This window comes from Fusarium subglutinans, assembly GCF_013396075.1.
Source record: "Fusarium subglutinans strain NRRL 66333 chromosome Unknown NRRL66333_c0000045, whole genome shotgun sequence".
NCBI lineage: Eukaryota > Fungi > Ascomycota > Sordariomycetes > Hypocreales > Nectriaceae > Fusarium > Fusarium subglutinans.
Window position 1 is genome coordinate 71,198 of NW_023502108.1, and position 16,130 is coordinate 87,327.

The 16,130-nt window shown below is 48.5% G+C and overlaps 5 protein-coding genes across 5 annotated transcripts; 3 read left to right on the top strand and 2 right to left on the bottom strand.

Annotated features, from left to right (window-relative positions):
• Positions 1-670: 670 nt before the first annotated feature.
• On the top strand, positions 671-2,156 carry FSUBG_4981 (uncharacterized protein; the record flags this gene model as incomplete). Its single annotated transcript, XM_036683028.1, has 3 exons — positions 671-784; positions 839-880; positions 927-2,156. The coding sequence occupies 3 exons, from the start codon at positions 671-673 to the stop codon at positions 2,154-2,156; spliced, it is 1,386 nt and encodes a 461-aa protein (XP_036539460.1).
• Positions 2,157-2,215: 59 nt separating this feature from the next.
• On the bottom strand, positions 2,216-5,021 carry FSUBG_4982 (periodic tryptophan 2; the record flags this gene model as incomplete). Its single annotated transcript, XM_036683029.1, has 3 exons — positions 2,216-4,769; positions 4,832-4,944; positions 5,004-5,021. The coding sequence occupies 3 exons, from the start codon at positions 5,019-5,021 to the stop codon at positions 2,216-2,218; spliced, it is 2,685 nt and encodes an 894-aa protein (XP_036539461.1).
• A 738-nt stretch (positions 5,022-5,759) lies between these two features.
• FSUBG_4983 (cell division control 12) lies at positions 5,760-7,123 on the top strand (the record flags this gene model as incomplete). The annotated part of the gene is made up of 4 exons (XM_036683030.1): positions 5,760-5,864; positions 5,966-6,128; positions 6,184-6,494; positions 6,545-7,123. 4 exons carry the CDS (start codon positions 5,760-5,762, stop codon positions 7,121-7,123), a joined length of 1,158 nt encoding a protein of 385 aa, XP_036539462.1.
• A 722-nt stretch (positions 7,124-7,845) lies between these two features.
• On the bottom strand, positions 7,846-9,358 carry FSUBG_4984 (serine threonine kinase; the record flags this gene model as incomplete). The annotated part of the gene is made up of 3 exons (XM_036683031.1): positions 7,846-8,649; positions 8,700-8,982; positions 9,033-9,358. 3 exons carry the CDS (start codon positions 9,356-9,358, stop codon positions 7,846-7,848), a joined length of 1,413 nt encoding a protein of 470 aa, XP_036539463.1.
• Positions 9,359-11,350: 1,992 nt separating this feature from the next.
• On the top strand, positions 11,351-15,431 carry FSUBG_4985 (ubiquitin thiolesterase; the record flags this gene model as incomplete). The annotated part of the gene is made up of 10 exons (XM_036683032.1): positions 11,351-11,573; positions 11,694-11,841; positions 11,903-12,362; positions 12,412-13,354; positions 13,402-14,048; positions 14,099-14,241; positions 14,295-14,724; positions 14,776-15,090; positions 15,140-15,269; positions 15,322-15,431. The coding sequence occupies 10 exons, from the start codon at positions 11,351-11,353 to the stop codon at positions 15,429-15,431; spliced, it is 3,549 nt and encodes a 1,182-aa protein (XP_036539464.1).
• Positions 15,432-16,130: the final 699 nt, after the last annotated feature.

Here is a 16,130-nt window from a genome sequence, read left to right on the forward strand (position 1 = left end):
ACCTCTCAAGCGACGGCCTCACCAGGAAAGGACATGAATGTCTTTACGCTTTGCGAAGCATGGTTCTGGATGAAGTCGCTTATGCAGAAATATTAAGTTTACCCAAGTTTACCCAAGTTTACCTAAGTTTACCTAAGGCTTTTTCTCACCTAGGATGCAGGTCCTAAGTTCTATTTCCCCTTGGTATAGTAGGTACTCATTAATTGGTGATGTCTCTCTTTTTACAGGTCGTAAAAAGAGCGGGGCATGACACCGTCTGATGATGTCAAGTGATGGAAATCCGGGGTAATTAGCTTCCTCTTTGTGACTGTCGATGTTATAAACGGGAAATAAATAAGCACGATACTACGTCAGTCAATTCAGCAAATGATTCCAAAGAGTTACTAATTCGGACTTGTCCAAGAACTCCCCGCTCAGAGTCAAAGTGCGAGATCCGAGATCTGATTATCTCGGTCGAGATTGGTCTCGTCTTCATTTGTCAGCCCACCTTTGTTTGTACGTGATATCATCCTCACCCCAAGTACACATCACATATTGTGACATTTTAAAAGGGCTACGTTTCTCTGTGCTATCTTTAGCCTCATTCAAATTCATTGTAGTTCCCCCCATGTTGGTGAGATCGAGTTTGAGAGTCTTTGCTAGACCTACGACAAGAATACGATACTCAACAATGGCGACTCCTTTCAAGATTCAGCTGGAACCCCAGAACTCGGGGCTGTTAGGGATGAAGCTTGGCCAGAGTGAGGCCTCAAAGGCGACTGACCTGCTGCAGAAGGATCTAGAGGTAACCTGAACTGGTCCAATACTGTGTATCAAGTCAAAAACTAACACTAATCAGAACCATCATGTCTTCTTCAACGAGTCTGGCTTTCACGACCATGTAAATGCCCTTCTATAGATGTCTCATAGTCCGCTAACGATGTTAGATTGTTCATCAAGTCTTGACTTTATACGGTACCGGCGCAACAACAAAAGATCTGGACACAGCTTACAATGCCAACAAGACATATCAGCTCAAGGCCATGAAACCAAAGTCCGATGTCGTTGATAAACTGGAACACGGCTCAGACTGGTCAGGTTATCTTGGCAAAGGTAGAAACTATGCTACATTCTTCCGTTTCTTCCAGGACGAAATCGAAAGAATAGGGTGGCAGGACACACTCAAGGAGTATCTCCTTATGGATGATGCACAAGGTCGCGACATGCAAAGCCGTCTATTTGCCGGTATCCTTCACCCGCTGATTCAGTTGCTTTATGGCATGGAGTGGTCACAGCCTATGATCATCGCCTCAGCTCTTGCGCAGACTGCTGTTCATCGAGACGATTATAAAGAGTTTCTCACCGCCGCTGCTGAAAAGGCTCAAGCCTTTGATGCGCCACCTAAGATGAAGACCATTGGTGGCCTTTATGAAGACGCCGTAAAGAATGACAAACTTCGAACAAGCTCGCATTGGGAAGATTCCAATCGGATCTTTGATGGTGTATTCACGAGGGCGAAGAATGAGATGGTCACTTTGGCTGCGAGAGTGAGGATTGATGAGAAGGAGCTGGACGAAAAGATTGCCGAGATGGTACACCATTCTGCTTTCGTTGCTTCAGCTGCTGCTTTTCATCCACCTCATGCTCCAAGATTCGAATTTATCCTCATGCAAGTCTCTCCTCTCCACACTGGCCACATTGCTAACTGCGACAGGCATCACATAACATCGACACCATTCTTTCTGGCGCTAAAAGAACATTCCTGGATTCCAGCATCAACCAAGGCGCGCTTCTTGGAGAACAAAATCCGCATGGATCTCCTACAGTACATCGGTCGTGGCTCGCCAGCTCTTCGCGGCGATTTGCTCCGTGGCTATAAGCCCAAGGATGGGGATAATCTGGTGGGTAAGCCCGAAGATCTGTTCCCGAGGATCCACAAGGTTGTGGATGATGGGCACACTGTCAAGTTGGCCAGGGCATTGATGCTGGCGCAAAGAGTTACAAAGCCGTATGAGAACAGAGAGTGGGTGAAGATCAAGGGAGATGACGAGTGGTTGAGGGCTGTGTACCTGTTGCTGGATGCCAATGAGGAAGCTGATAGGCAGGGAGGTACCATGTGGGTTAGATCTTCAGGGTTCGATGAAGCTTGGGAGGAGATTCCCAAGGCTAAGATGTAAGACAACGGAGACTACAGGCTTGTATGATATGCATGGGTATTATGAATCGTATTTACCGTCTATTCTAAACCAATCCATTCATCAGATCCCGCCTCAGACTGTTCATCTCCATCAACATCCATAAGCTTCACATCCACAGTTTTGCCACTTTCCAATGTCTTGACATCCTTCTTACCAGACTTATCCTCCGCTTGACCCAACAAATAATCAACCATGTACACGTTTTCGTCAGCAAGTCTCCTGATCTCATCTCTCATCTTGGATACAGCTCGCGCAACGATCCTTAGCTCAATATCGGCCTTAGCACGGTTTGCCGAGAGCCAAGCTCCGTGCTTGTCAATGATAGCCTTGATCCAGACGAGACAGAACTCGATGTGGGGTGACTCCTCGGTCTGTGCAGCGACGAAGCGGAGAAGACGAGAAATATAAACGGTAGGGAGATCGCCAACAACGAGAGGGATGTCGGTGGAGGGGATGGCTTGGAAGACTCGCTTGATCAGACCAGCTTCGTTGAGGCGGAAGGCCATGACAAGTGCCTTGAGGTAATCTTGCTCTGTCTCGAGAACAGCGAGTGTTGAGGCGGGGGTGATCTCCATGTTCAGGTCGAAAGGGTCGAACTGGATGTCCTGATCCAAACTGTAGATCAAGAGACCTTCTGTAGAGGCAGCACAGAACGCAGTACCTGCAGGTGAGAAACCAATGCCTGTCACACGCACCTCGGGGACCTTCCTTCGTGCTGAAGGATCACCGCGTTTTGATCCTGGCAACGAGCTATCCACGCGGTCTTCGCGGTCCGAGGCTTCCTGATCATCGAGGTCCCCAGCAGGGCCGGCTTCAGTCAATAACTTGCTGTTGAGGAATTCCTGGGTACCGGATAGAGAAAGGTTGACACTGACAGTGTACTTCTTCAGCAGCACCATGGTTGTCACGGAGTACAGGCAGATGTACTTGCTGTTTCCGCCAGCCAAGAGACAGCTGCCATCAGCGCTATATCGGATTGTGTTGAAGCTCTTTGTCCCGGCCATATTGGCCGCTGTTCGACGATCGGTGAGTTTTCGTCCTCCTGAAACATCTCTTCGTCCATCCACTCCAGAAGTCTGCTCTGCATCTGTTACCGACCAGAAAGTAAGCTGGCCATCTAATGTTGAGATGGCAAGCTGCAAAGAGTCTGGACGGACAGCAATATCGAGAACATCGGCCTGAAGCTGCAAAGGCTCGCTAGTCTGTGTCCGGCTGAAGATGGACCAGATACGGGCTGTGCGGTCCCATGAACCACTAATAAGTGAGTCACCATTGGGTGTGAATGCGAGAGACGAGACGGGGCCCTCGTGGCCTGATAGCTGATCAAGAAGTTGGCCTGTCTGGACGGACCAAATGTGAATGTCGAAGGAATCGAGAGATCCAGCAGCTACGACTTCGCCGCTGGGGTCAACAGCCATGCATGAGAATGACAGTCTCGTAGGTGCTGTGAAAGTTCGGAAGTTTCGGTACCGAATTAAATCCCAGGCTCGAATAGATCCATCCAGACTTGATGTGAAGAGAACATTACCCTTCTTGGCAAACTCGCAAGCTGTAACGCCGCTAGTATGCTCAGTGAAGGTAACTATACAGAAGCCTGACTGAATATCCCAGACCTTAATCTTTCCGTCATCGGCAGTGGTGATGATGCGCTGGCCGTCAGGTGAGTAGACCAGGGCGTTCATGGCGTCGAAATGGCCCTGCTGTTTAAGGATGTAAGATTCAGACTGCCACTCCCATACCAGTAATTGCCCTAGCTTGGATGCACCAAACGCCAACCACTCGCCACTTTTGTTAATGGTGACAAAGTCGATATCATTTTGCGAGATGCTGAGCTTATGTATCATGTTGAAGTCAGGCATCTCGTACAGGCCAAACAGACCGTTAGAGAAACCAGCGACTAGAAGATTCGTCTCAGGGTGGAAAGCGGCACATCGCACATGAGCGCTTCCCTGCATGAAGTAATGCCGTTGGACAATGCGCCATTGCATATCTGAATCATCATCATCGTCATCCATCTTGTCGTCGTCCTTAATACGGTTGATAGGTTTAACATATTGCCAGTCAAAGACGGCGCCATCCTTGCTAACAGTGTAAATCATCTCCTGATTTTCTGAGAACCAAGCGCCGATGACAGCCTGTTTATGGCCTGAGAGCACTGTAGGGGTGAAACCCTCCTCCGGGTTCAAACTCCATATCCGCGCCGTAAGATCCTTGGAGGTTGTGAGGAAGAATCTTGAGTCGCTGGACCACTCAATGTGACTAACGGTATCGAAATGGCCGGTATGTGTATGGTATCGAACGAAAGGAGCAAATTCGAGTTCCCCCTCGGCAGAAGCATCGGGGGTTGAGGGGACGTGCCAGACCTCAATTTTGCGACCCAGTCCCACAGCGAAATGTCGACCAGATGGCGAGAAAGAAAGTGCTGTGACAGAAGATCGGAAGGAGAAGTGGTATATGGATATCCTTCGGGGGACATTGGTTAAGATCGCGTGTCCATCTTCATCAATGGAGAGGAGAAGGTTGCCGCGTGGTGTAAGTCCGATACGGGCAATGTTTTTGCGATGAGCGAATGGGAGGGTGTATGATTTGTTTCTGAGGAACAATTAGTTTTGGCCCTTTCATTTCGAAGTTCAGGCCGGCTCAAAGTAACTTACTCTACCAGATTAAAGACAGTCACTCGGTTGCCGACTGGCGAGAAAAGATGGGTGCCATCGGGGCTATAGAGCAGGTTGCCCTGGCAGTAAACAGTGCCCAGCAAGTTCGAGAACTATAGTGATAAGTCAACACATCGCACCGAAGCTGGAATCATCTCATTGCCATCCTTACCTTGAAATCGGTCTTCATTATTGTCTGCAGGTCATAGCCATGATGCTTCTAAACATCAAATCGCAAACCCGCCAAAAATTCATCGTTGCGACTTATCGATAAGAGCCAATTTTTTGCGACAGTCGGCGGTGGAGTTATTCCGAGACTACCTTAGTTATAATCTGCCACGAGAATTGTGACTGGCCCCTCTGAGAGTAAGAAAACATCGGACGCTAAGCCAGAGTGCCAAAAATACCTATACTAGAAACCACTAAAGATATACTAAATCATACTAAGCCATATTAAATTTACCTTAACATTTTTGTCTCTTAGAAGAAAGGGTCTACTCTTTTTGACTCCTGGCCAAAGCTCAAGGGACCAATGCAAGCTAGGGGCAGTGGCTGTTTACTCGATCTTGCATAGCAAGACCCATTTTGTTTGGCAGTTTCCCTTGCTGCCCCGTGTCCACTAGGTAGCCACTGTCCACTCACAGTACCGTGTCAACGCTAGCCTATCAGAAGCAAGCGTCCCTGGCAGTTGCTTTAGGGGGAAAGGGCAGGAAATTCGTTCCAATTCCCCTGAACTCAGGCAAGCACGAGCTGTCCCTAAACCTCCCTCTCCACCTTGAACCTTTGCACTCGTTCGACCTTCATCGCGATATCGCAGTCGCTTGTTGTCTTGCATTGCATTGTCTTTGTTTTAAAGTCGTGTTTTACGCATCAGATTCTCTTCTAATTCAACCTTTATCTTCCCATACCCAAATCAACCAACTTCAAGATGGCTTCTGCAGCTGCCGAGAACGCTTCACCGATTGGTATTGCCAATCTGCCCAACCAGCGACACAAGATTGTCGCGAAGCGTGGCGCCGGTTTCACTATTATGGTATGCTTCTAAGCAATCAATTCACTCGTTTTGCATTGCTGTATATACACAGCAAGGCACATCGAGATCTTCTGAACTATTGCTCACCGCATCATGTCTAGGTTGCTGGCGAGTCTGGTCTGGGCAAGACTACTTTCATCAACACTCTCTTCTCCACCACCATCAAGAACTATGCCGACCACAAGCGCCGCCACCAGAAGCAGGTTGATAAGACTGTTGAGATCGAGATTACCAAGGCCGAGCTTGAGGAGAAGTTCTTCAAGGGTATAGCTCTGAATGAAGCACGCTGTTACTCATCCCTCGCTAACCCCCCTTTCAGTCCGACTGACCGTTATCGATACACCCGGATTCGGCGACTACGTTAACAACCGCGATTCTTGGATGCCCATTATCGAGTTCCTCGACGACCAGCACGAGTCTTACATGCTTCAGGAGCAACAGCCCCGCCGCCAGGACAAGATCGACCTTCGTGTCCATGCCTGCCTTTACTTCATCCGCCCTACCGGCCACACCCTCAAGCCTCTCGATATTGAGGTCATGAAGCGCCTCTGCTCGCGTGTCAACCTTATCCCCGTTATCGCCAAGGCCGATACCCTCAGCCCCGCCGACCTGGCCAAGTTCAAGCAGCGTGTAAGTAATCCTGTATTGAGTTCACATCCCCCAATTCTAACTCTATCTAGATTGTCTCTGTCATTGAAGCTCAGAACATCAAGATCTACCAGCCCCCGATCGAGGAGGACGATGAGGCTGCTGCTCAGCATGCCCGCAGCCTTATGAACGCCATGCCTTTCGCTGTTATCGGCTCCGAGAAGGATGTCAAGACCGGTGATGGCCGCATTGTTAAGGGCCGACAGTACTCTTGGGGTGTTGCCGAGGTTGAGAATGAGGACCACTGCGATTTCAAGAAGCTCCGCTCTATCCTGATCCGAACACACATGCTCGACCTTATTCACACCACCGAGGAGTTGCACTACGAGGCTTACCGCGCTCAGCAGATGGAGACCCGCAAGTTCGGCGAGGCTCGTCCCCGAAAGCTCGACAACCCCAAGTTCAAGGAAGAGGAGGAGGCTCTCCGAAAGCGTTTCACCGAGCAGGTCAAGATCGAGGAGCAGCGTTTCCGCCAATGGGAGCAGAAGCTCATCTCCGAGCGCGACCGTCTCAACAAGGATCTCGAGCAAACCCATGCTCAGATCAAGCAGCTCGAGCAAGAGCTGGAGCAGATGCAAGGCAGCGCTGTCCGCAGCCACGGTCGCCGCTAACCGATTTCGAGCACGCCTTTATGCACACTTGCTTGGCTGCAGTTGGACAGTCGTTTCTTCAAGTTTCTTTTACCTGGAGCTCCGTTTTGGGGTTTGGAGTTGAAAAATGAAAGGTCCGAAGAATACCACAAGAAGACAGGAGAGAGACCACGAGTTCATGGATACATTTGCTCGCTCTTCCCTACGGAGGTCAAGGAGGAGCTGCTCTTGCTGGGACTTATAATCATGGCCGCGGCATGTTGTGTAGGAGTTATGATTCCCTCCCCATGATTTTGTTTGTTCTTGGTTGCCATGCGGGCAACTCATACCCACAAGTACGAGACGCCTTTGAAGCGAACAAGACGTATGGAGAAAGCCTTGATAGTCTTGCCCTTTTTTTATTACAACCTTTTACTAGAGCCCTTTCTCTCAGCTAGGCACATTTTAGTTTCGATGTAATTTCAATCACAATATTTTATGATACCAGTTTGAGATTCGAAGGTTTCAATCAATTGCATAAAACCTCTGGCTGCTATCCAATATTCCATGAGATGTTGCAACAGTCCCATTAACCAAATGTGAACCGGGGGAAACAGCCAACCAAACTCCATGCTCTAAGCCAAGCTGACCAGATTCATACCCAAAAAGAAATACAGTGTCCTCTGAGTACAATATTGAAATCGCTACAGGTTTGAAGTCAATCTCAGTCTTTTCGCCTAGGACATTACCCCAGACCCCCAGTGCTATAAGGCGTCCATGCTCGCTCGTGTTGTCAGTTGCTCGTTTTTATTTCCAAGTCGCGAAATCTGCAGGAAGACATCCGTTCCGTAGCCCTCGAGGCTATGCAAGTCAAGATTTCCAGCCCAATACTCAGCATAGACACGGCTCAGAGGTAAGCCCATGCCGAGACGCAGGTTAGGCGGCCGACTGGTGAGAGACGATAACGAACTTTGATAAGGCGGTGCTTTCAAATCTGCACGTCCCAGTTCCTCCTCTACGTGAAGCTCCTGCATCGTTGCTGCCATCTTTGGGACCTGTGCAAGATTCTCGAGACGTCTTTGACTTTGCGGACCCTTACTGAAAGACCAGAGATGTGGCAGTTCAGCACGAGGGATACCACCACCACGATCGCAGATGCGGATGATAACATGTTGCTGGTTCTCGCAGATGGTTATCTCCACAGGAGGGGGCTTCACACTGTCAGGGTCCGAATGGATCCTTTGATGTCGATCAATGACGGCCTGGACAGAGTTGCGAAGGAGCTCGCCAATGATGTACTCGAGATGACTTAGAATGTAAGGAAAAGAGGCATCGAGATGGCCATCAACTGTGATTTCGGGTATTTGAACGTCAGGACCATTTGTCGTACGGGCAAGAATGGTGATGGCTTTAGAACAGCGCTCGACGACATCCTTAGCAAAGCATTTGATAAACACTTCGCCGATGAAGTCGGATTCGGAAAGTTTGGCTCCGGGAGAGAAGTTAGGGGAGTTGTAGGTTTCTGTTAGTGAAAGATGCTGCTCAGCGATGACACGTCTAGAAATTCGCTGTTCTATGTCAGTAAATCACCAAAGTCGTGTAGGAATGGGCGCCCTACCGATCTAAGAATGGTGTTCATGAAGTTATCCAGATCTTGAGGACTCATGAGACCACCGCATTCTAGGATTCCCATAGCAAGCTTCGGTATCACAGTCAAGTGGCCCTTTAGATTATGGCTGATGAGTTCGCACAGCTTGTCGTTGTCCTCCAGTGTTTTAACCTCTTTCACTTTGCGAAATGTATCGAAGGCGTGGTAGTAAAGGTCGTAAACCTCTTTGATATGTGGGTTCATGGTAACAACGTAGGGTAAACGTTGCATATCTCGGATCCGGTGCGCAATTCTAATCACATGTCAGATCTCTATTATCTGCGAAGTTTCTCCAAGACTTACCGTGTAGGCAATTCGGTGCGAACATAGTTAGCCGAGCTTATCAGACGAGATTCTGTAAGAGAGCGGCCAAAAACCATAAGCTGGCGGAGACTGATAGGACGAGCTTCTTTCGCGACCCAGCTGAAGGCATCATGAGTTAGCTTTTGCAACCAGGAATCATAAAAGAAAATTCCATACTCGTCAAGAATTGAAACGGGACGCCATGAAGCGTTTGTACCAGCGCGAAATTGAACGTTCGTATAGGAGGTACGGGGAATATTCGCCAGGTAAGGGCGCGGATCTGTCAGTCTACATCGCCTGCTCTGTCGCAGGGCGATGGATGGCATGTCGTCACAGGCACATGCGAGGATGAATCGAAGTTTGTACTGGTTGATTCGTTAGCCCAATCGGTTGGCATGAGTGTAGAGTGCGTTTTCAGATGATGTTCCGCGTTTGAAAGAGGAGAGTAAAGATGGTGGGAGAGAAAGGAGGACAGTATGCATAAGCCGTCTCGGTGGGAAGGAAGCTTTGGGCGAGTGACTCGATACCTGCTGCCCAGGAACGGGAATGGAGTTTTACCCCACATCTTGTTGGCGATACCGGCCCGCCCAAAATGGTGGGTTGCAGGAAGGAGGAGGTTTCTGTTTGTGTTTATCCTGGTCACGACTGAGTTCTGAGGCTGATAAGCCTGGTATAAGCTGTGAAGCTGTAGATGGGGCTGTTTGAGAATTATGACTATTTGTTTACAGGAATCAGGTCCATGACAACCCGTCATTCCATGTTTTGTTGTATGAATCTAGGGTAGCTTCCTGGATCTACCTAAGTGGCCGTGGCGTCTGATTGTTGCATTGTGGCAATAAGCTGTAACAGCTTGTGAGTACCTATTTTATATGGGCTGAATATCGGTCCAAAAATGCCCAGTGTAAAAGGAAACAACAAGTCGTGTTTCATCGATTACCAAGTTTGTCCTTTTAAGGGAAGCATGCTGACGCACGCTTTGTCAATTCAAACTGTTCAAAGTACTACCTAAACTACAGGTAGTAAGGTAAAGCTTTATAACATGGATCTCTGAGCATGTCAGACAAAGTATCTCAGCTCCGTGTTGCAAAGCTGAAAAACGACCTGGAAAACACAAACGAATACGTTTCCCAGCTTGCGTCAGACCGCTTATATTTGCCAGCTCGCTCTTTCTATGCATCCTGAATAAAGGTGCAAGCCATCAAGACCTATCTACCTACTACCTACCAGGTAGGCATGATTTATCTGACAAAGACTCAAGCTTTAGGTAGCCAACGGAGGTATGAGAGACTGACAACGTCATTGGCGGGGTGACCTGATGACGCTTGGCGTGACTGTTGTCTGTTAAAGTGATACAGCACTTATAGTGCATCTGTCCGCAAATAACAAGTCGCGTGACAACATTTGCGAGCTATCGCCTCACCACTCTCGTCAAGCCTGCAGTCTCGCACAACTCTTGTTCCCGCTGAATGATTGATTACTACTGGCTCTCTGCCTATCGATGCAAGGCTTGGATCCAAACTCACTCACTCACCTCACACTCCTTTCTCCCAGTTGAGTTTTATCCTCTCAACTACAGCCTCTTCTCTTTGTTTAGACGCGACCTGACTTGACCTGGAATTTGAAAGGTCTAGGGGCTTAGGACCTGAGTTGTGGGCATTGTCTTTTACTGACATAACCGACCGCTCTACTCTTTTTTCTTTTAACAGTGCAGACCTCGTCTTCGATCGTCATAGCATAGCATACCTAGCATTGTCTGGCCTTGCTTGCCTTGCATCGCATTCACTGCCTTGCGTTGCGCTCCAGTTCCGAGCTCTCTCAATTTTTTGGAGAATACTATTTTGCTCGCGGCAGCACTTGGTCTCTTATTCCCTGCCCTTTGCGCCACCACTCGACGTCGTTGAGCTTTGGCTGAAGCGCCTGCATTGATTGCTCTGCTTCTACAACGACCATCTTTATATCGTGAGGTTTACTCTCTTGGGTGCCTGCCTTAACGTCACCGATTCTTCCGCCTCGGTCCCAGCATCTTCAAAATGGTACGTTTCAGTCTGCTGCTGCCCCTTCCCGTGCAATCTTGTTCCATGCAGCTTGCCGCGACTGCCATGGTCGCTGGAGAGCAACTCGTGCGGTCTCATCGACACAGCTGCGTCATCCTCCTGGCTCTGCGATCGTCACATTCTATACAACTTTGATTTGGCCTTACCATATCTTCTTGACATACGCATTGCGCAGACTTCTCTTGCCCTGAAGACATCATCACCTCCAATAGCAGCTGCCCCTCACCACCCACACTAACCCCAGTCACTCCCGATGCCGACATCATGACCTCGTTTCATCGCCGCCTGTGCTTTCGCTCAGGGCTCAACGCTGACCGTCGCAATCTGCTGCAGACTCACGATATCAACTCTCCTAACGATATGGTCATGGACACGGACGATTATATCGGCGTGGCCAACGAGCCAGAGAAGGTTGCCATCATTAACCCCGATAACCTCGAACAAAGCGAAATCGAGCAGCTACAAGATCTGCCCATGGCCAACGACCGTGCGTACTCCTTTCACTATCTAATTGACTCCTTACATTTGGTGCAGACCCTGGGCATCATATGTTTCATGTCGTGATCGCCCTTCCTGGAACTATTTGGGCTAACTGCCATGTCTCTAGATGAAGCCATGAGAGAGCTCTGCCTCCCACCCCTCATCGATGAACCGAAAATACTTGGAGACTACGAATACACATGGACTGTGGAAGACTGGCGAAGCTTGAATAAGAAGGAGCATGGTCCTATTTTCCAAGCAGGTGGCTTCCCTTGGTGCGCCTAAACTGATCCCGGAACTGCCGTTGCCCTTAATGCTGACGTTCTACTCCTATAGGCGAATTCTACTTTTCCCACACGGCAATAACATCGACCAATGCTCTATTTATCTTGAACATGGCTTCGACGCCGATAGTGTTCCCGATAATTGGAGCTGCTGTGTTCAATTTGCGCTCGTCCTATGGAACCCGAACGACCCTAGCCTATATGTCCATCACACTGCCCACCACCGATTCACTAAGGAAGAAGGCGATTGGGGGTTTACTCGATTTGTTGAGCACCGCCGAATGTTTAATGTACCATGGGACGGCAGCAGCCGACCCCTCTGCGAAAATGATACTGCCAACATCACTGCCTATGTTCGCCTCGTCGAGGATGAGACAGGTGTTTTGTGGCATAACTTCGCCAACTACGATTCCAAGAAAGAGACGGGGTACGTTGGACTCAAGAATCAGGGTGCCACCTGCTACCTGAATTCCTTGATGCAATCACTCTATTTCACAAACAAGTTCAGAAAGGTAGTGTCTCTCAGCTGTTCTCTTGTATATCAGTAGCTGACATCTATAGGCCATCTACGAAATTCCCACGGAGGCAGACCCCAGTATGACCAACAGTGCTTATACACTGCAACGACTTTTCTACCAGTTACAAACGTCGGACCAGGCAGTTGGAACCACGGAGCTCACGAAATCTTTCGGCTGGGATACACGACATATCTTCGAACAACAGGATGTGCAGGAGTTTTCACGCAAGCTCATGGAGAGGATGGAAGACAAGATGAAGGGAACTGCATCGGAGAACGTTCTGCCAGAAATGTTCAGTGGTAAGATTAAGACATACATATCATGTATCAATGTCGACTACGAATCCAGCCGAATCGAGGACTTTTGGGACATTCAGCTGAATGTCAGTGGTAACAAGCATCTGCTTGAGAGCTTTGAGGACTATGTCCAAGTCGAAAAGATGGATGGAGAAAATCAATACTTTGCTGGTGATCAGTATAAGCTGCAGGATGCGAACAAAGGAGTCATTTTCAACAGCTTTCCTGACGTCCTCCATCTACAGCTGAAGCGCTTCGAGTACGATATCCAGCGCGACACCATGATGAAGATCAATGACCGATATGAGTTCCCCGAGTTTTTTGACGCTGCGCCGTACCTATCCGAGGATGCCGACAAATCTGTTCCATGGACGTATCAGCTTCACAGCGTTCTAGTCCACAGTGGTGATCTGAACGCAGGCCATTACTATGCCTTTTTGAAGCCCGAAAAGGACGGATGGTTCTACAAGTACGACGATGATAAGGTCACCAAGGCGACGAGGCGCGAAGTTATGGAAGAGAATTTCGGTGGAGAGTATCAAACATCCAACGGTTACCCGCGTGCGCCTGTGCAAAAGAAGGCTCCCATTATGCGCCAAAACAGTGCATACATGTTGGTGTATATCCGCCAATCTCGTATAGATGATATCCTGTGTCCGGTTACCACGGATAATATTCCGCTTCATCTTAGTAAGTATTTTGGCGTTCTTCCTTTGTCAACTTGCTAACCACCGTAGGGCAAAAATTTGAGGAAGAGACTGTTCAGCGGGAAGCCCGCAAGAAAGAACAGCGAGAGGCGCATCTATACATGTGGGCCAAGGTTATCACTGATTACTCGTTTCAACAATTTGGCGGCACAGATTTGTGTCAATTTGATGCAAAGCCCGAGGATCCCGCTGCACCAAAGTTCTATCGCGTGCGTCGCGCGATGACCATGGAGGAGTTTGTTGCGCAAGTTGCATCAGAGATGGGCGAAGATCCACGAAGGGTACGGCTTTGGCTCATGGTCAATCGGCAGAACAAGACAGTTCGCCCTGACCAACCCATCATGGATTTGCGGCCTACAGTCGACGAGACTTTCTCCCGTTCTGCTGCCCACAGAGATGCTAGTTTACGTGTGTGGGCTGAGGTTGCCGAGGAAGTCAATGCTGACGGAGAGCCAATCTGGCCATCTTACCAGAGTCAGCCCAATGGTGTCATCGTCAAGAATGACACCATCTTACTTCTCCTTAAGCACTTCGATATCGACGCCCAGACACTGCGGGGTGTCGGCCATGTCTATATTTCCAAGGACAAGAAAGTCGAAGAACTGCTACCAATGATCTTGAAGAAAATGGGATGGGGCGAGAAGCTACCTGCCGAGGAGAAGCTTCTGCTTTGGGAGGTAAGAAAACTACTGGCATTGGACGACCGACGGTAACTAAGTCAAAACAGGAGATTAAGCCCACTATGATCGAACCTCTCAAGCCCAAGCAGTCGCTGAAGGTTGCCGAATTGCAAGATGGAGACATTATCTGCTTCCAGCGAACCAAGGCTGGTGTCGAGAAGCGCGCCGGTGAAAAGACTTCGCAAGAAACGTATGTTGCTACAGTATAAAATGCGGTCGATTCATTTACTGACATGCTTTCAGAGGTAACACATCTGATCATTTCGAGGATGCGCGTGAATACTACGACTTCCTTGAGAACAGGCGAACCGTTAAATTCCACCCGCACCCCAGTCGATGTGACCAGGCGCAGTATCTACCATTTGATCTCGTGCTTAACACTAAGATAACTTATGACACGCTTTCAGAGCGTGTTGGAGCGTACTTGGACGTGAATCCGACACATATTCGGTTTTGGACAGTGAATGCCTCGACGCAAAACCCCAAGACGCCGGTCAGACGCGGAGCAAACCCCACACTGCGACAAATTCTCAGCCCCATGGGGTCGACTGCTCTCAACTCCACTCAGAGAGACGATGCCTTCTATTTTGAAGTTCTTGAGATGAGTTTAACAGAACTCGACACCAAGAAGAGCATCAAGGTCAATTTGCTGAGTGAAGGCATCACTAAAGAGGTATTTTTGAGTCTCATTATCTTTCGATAATGCGGCTAACCGTGTATGCAGGATACATATGACCTACTCGTCCCTAAAACAGGAACTATTGACGATTTAGTCGAGGTTTTGATAAGAAAGGCGCAAATACCAAGTGAAGCGGAGGGTGGCAGAATCCGCATCTACGAGACGAGCTCCAATCGCTTCTATCGTGAGCCGTTACGCGAACATCCCGTTATCAACTTGAACGAGTTTGCGAAGATCTATGCGGAACGAGTTCCTCAAGAGGAGCTCAATGCCGACGATAGCCATTTTATTCATGTCTTCCACTTCCACAACGACGTTAGCCGTGTTCATGGCGTGCCGTTCAAGTTTCTGGTCATCGAGGTGAGTGCCTTTGATACTGAGATGTATCAATGTATTAACATAGCGATAGGGCGAGAGCTTTGCAGACACCAAGAAGCGATTAGAGAAGCGAACTGGAATCAAAGGCAAGAGCTTTGAGAAGATCAAGATCGCTGTTGTGCGACGAGCTAATTACTCGAAACCCCAATATCTTAATGACGGTAAGTGCCAACTTTTTGCATCTGACTTGTTAGGTAACTAACATGTTTTAAGATGATGTGCTATCAAGTTTCATACAAGGGGACGACGACTACCTCGGCTTTGACCATGTGGATAGAACGAGGACATTGAGGAACGGCGTTGGGGACCTATTCCTTAAATAAAGGTCGCCGAAGGAGAAGGAGATCATGTTAGCTCGAGAGCATGTAAGCAATGAGGCAATGAGTGTCGCCGATGATGAGGCAGAGACACTGAGTATCTAGCATATATGCCTGCTTGCCGCTTGGAAACCGCAGGCGTTCAAGCATCGTACATTCGCAGTCAAAAAGCATCGGTGCTGCTGTTCAACTGACGGGCATATAGCCGTGGAAATGAGTACACGCCGGGGCGCATTACAGAGCGTCTGAGGTGAGAGGCGGTCTTTGCCCAGCCATGATGATGAATGGATGGAAAGGCATGCGAAGTGGAAGCATGAATTAAGGTGATTAGGGCGATGATTACGGCATAAAGTTCATTCTTACTATTCATTCCAATTGTTCGTGCTCGATTATGATATTCCACATGTGCATATTCTTGTGAGACTGGAACTGGATGTACATAAGAAAGACACCAAAAAACGCCAATTCTATGTATTGCCATGACGGAGGGCAAGCATGATGCTACATCGTAATCAAATCTCAGCATTAACTTGGAGTTTTCAAGATCGTGTACTACTATTAAACTTTTGACACATGCGATATTGTTGTGTGTTGCTAATTCTAATCTAAGTATGGTATCGATGTGTGCTGCTAAAGTAAGACAGACCGGAGGTGGACTATATAAGTTGAAATTTGCAGCATGGTTACCACTAAAGAAAGCAATTT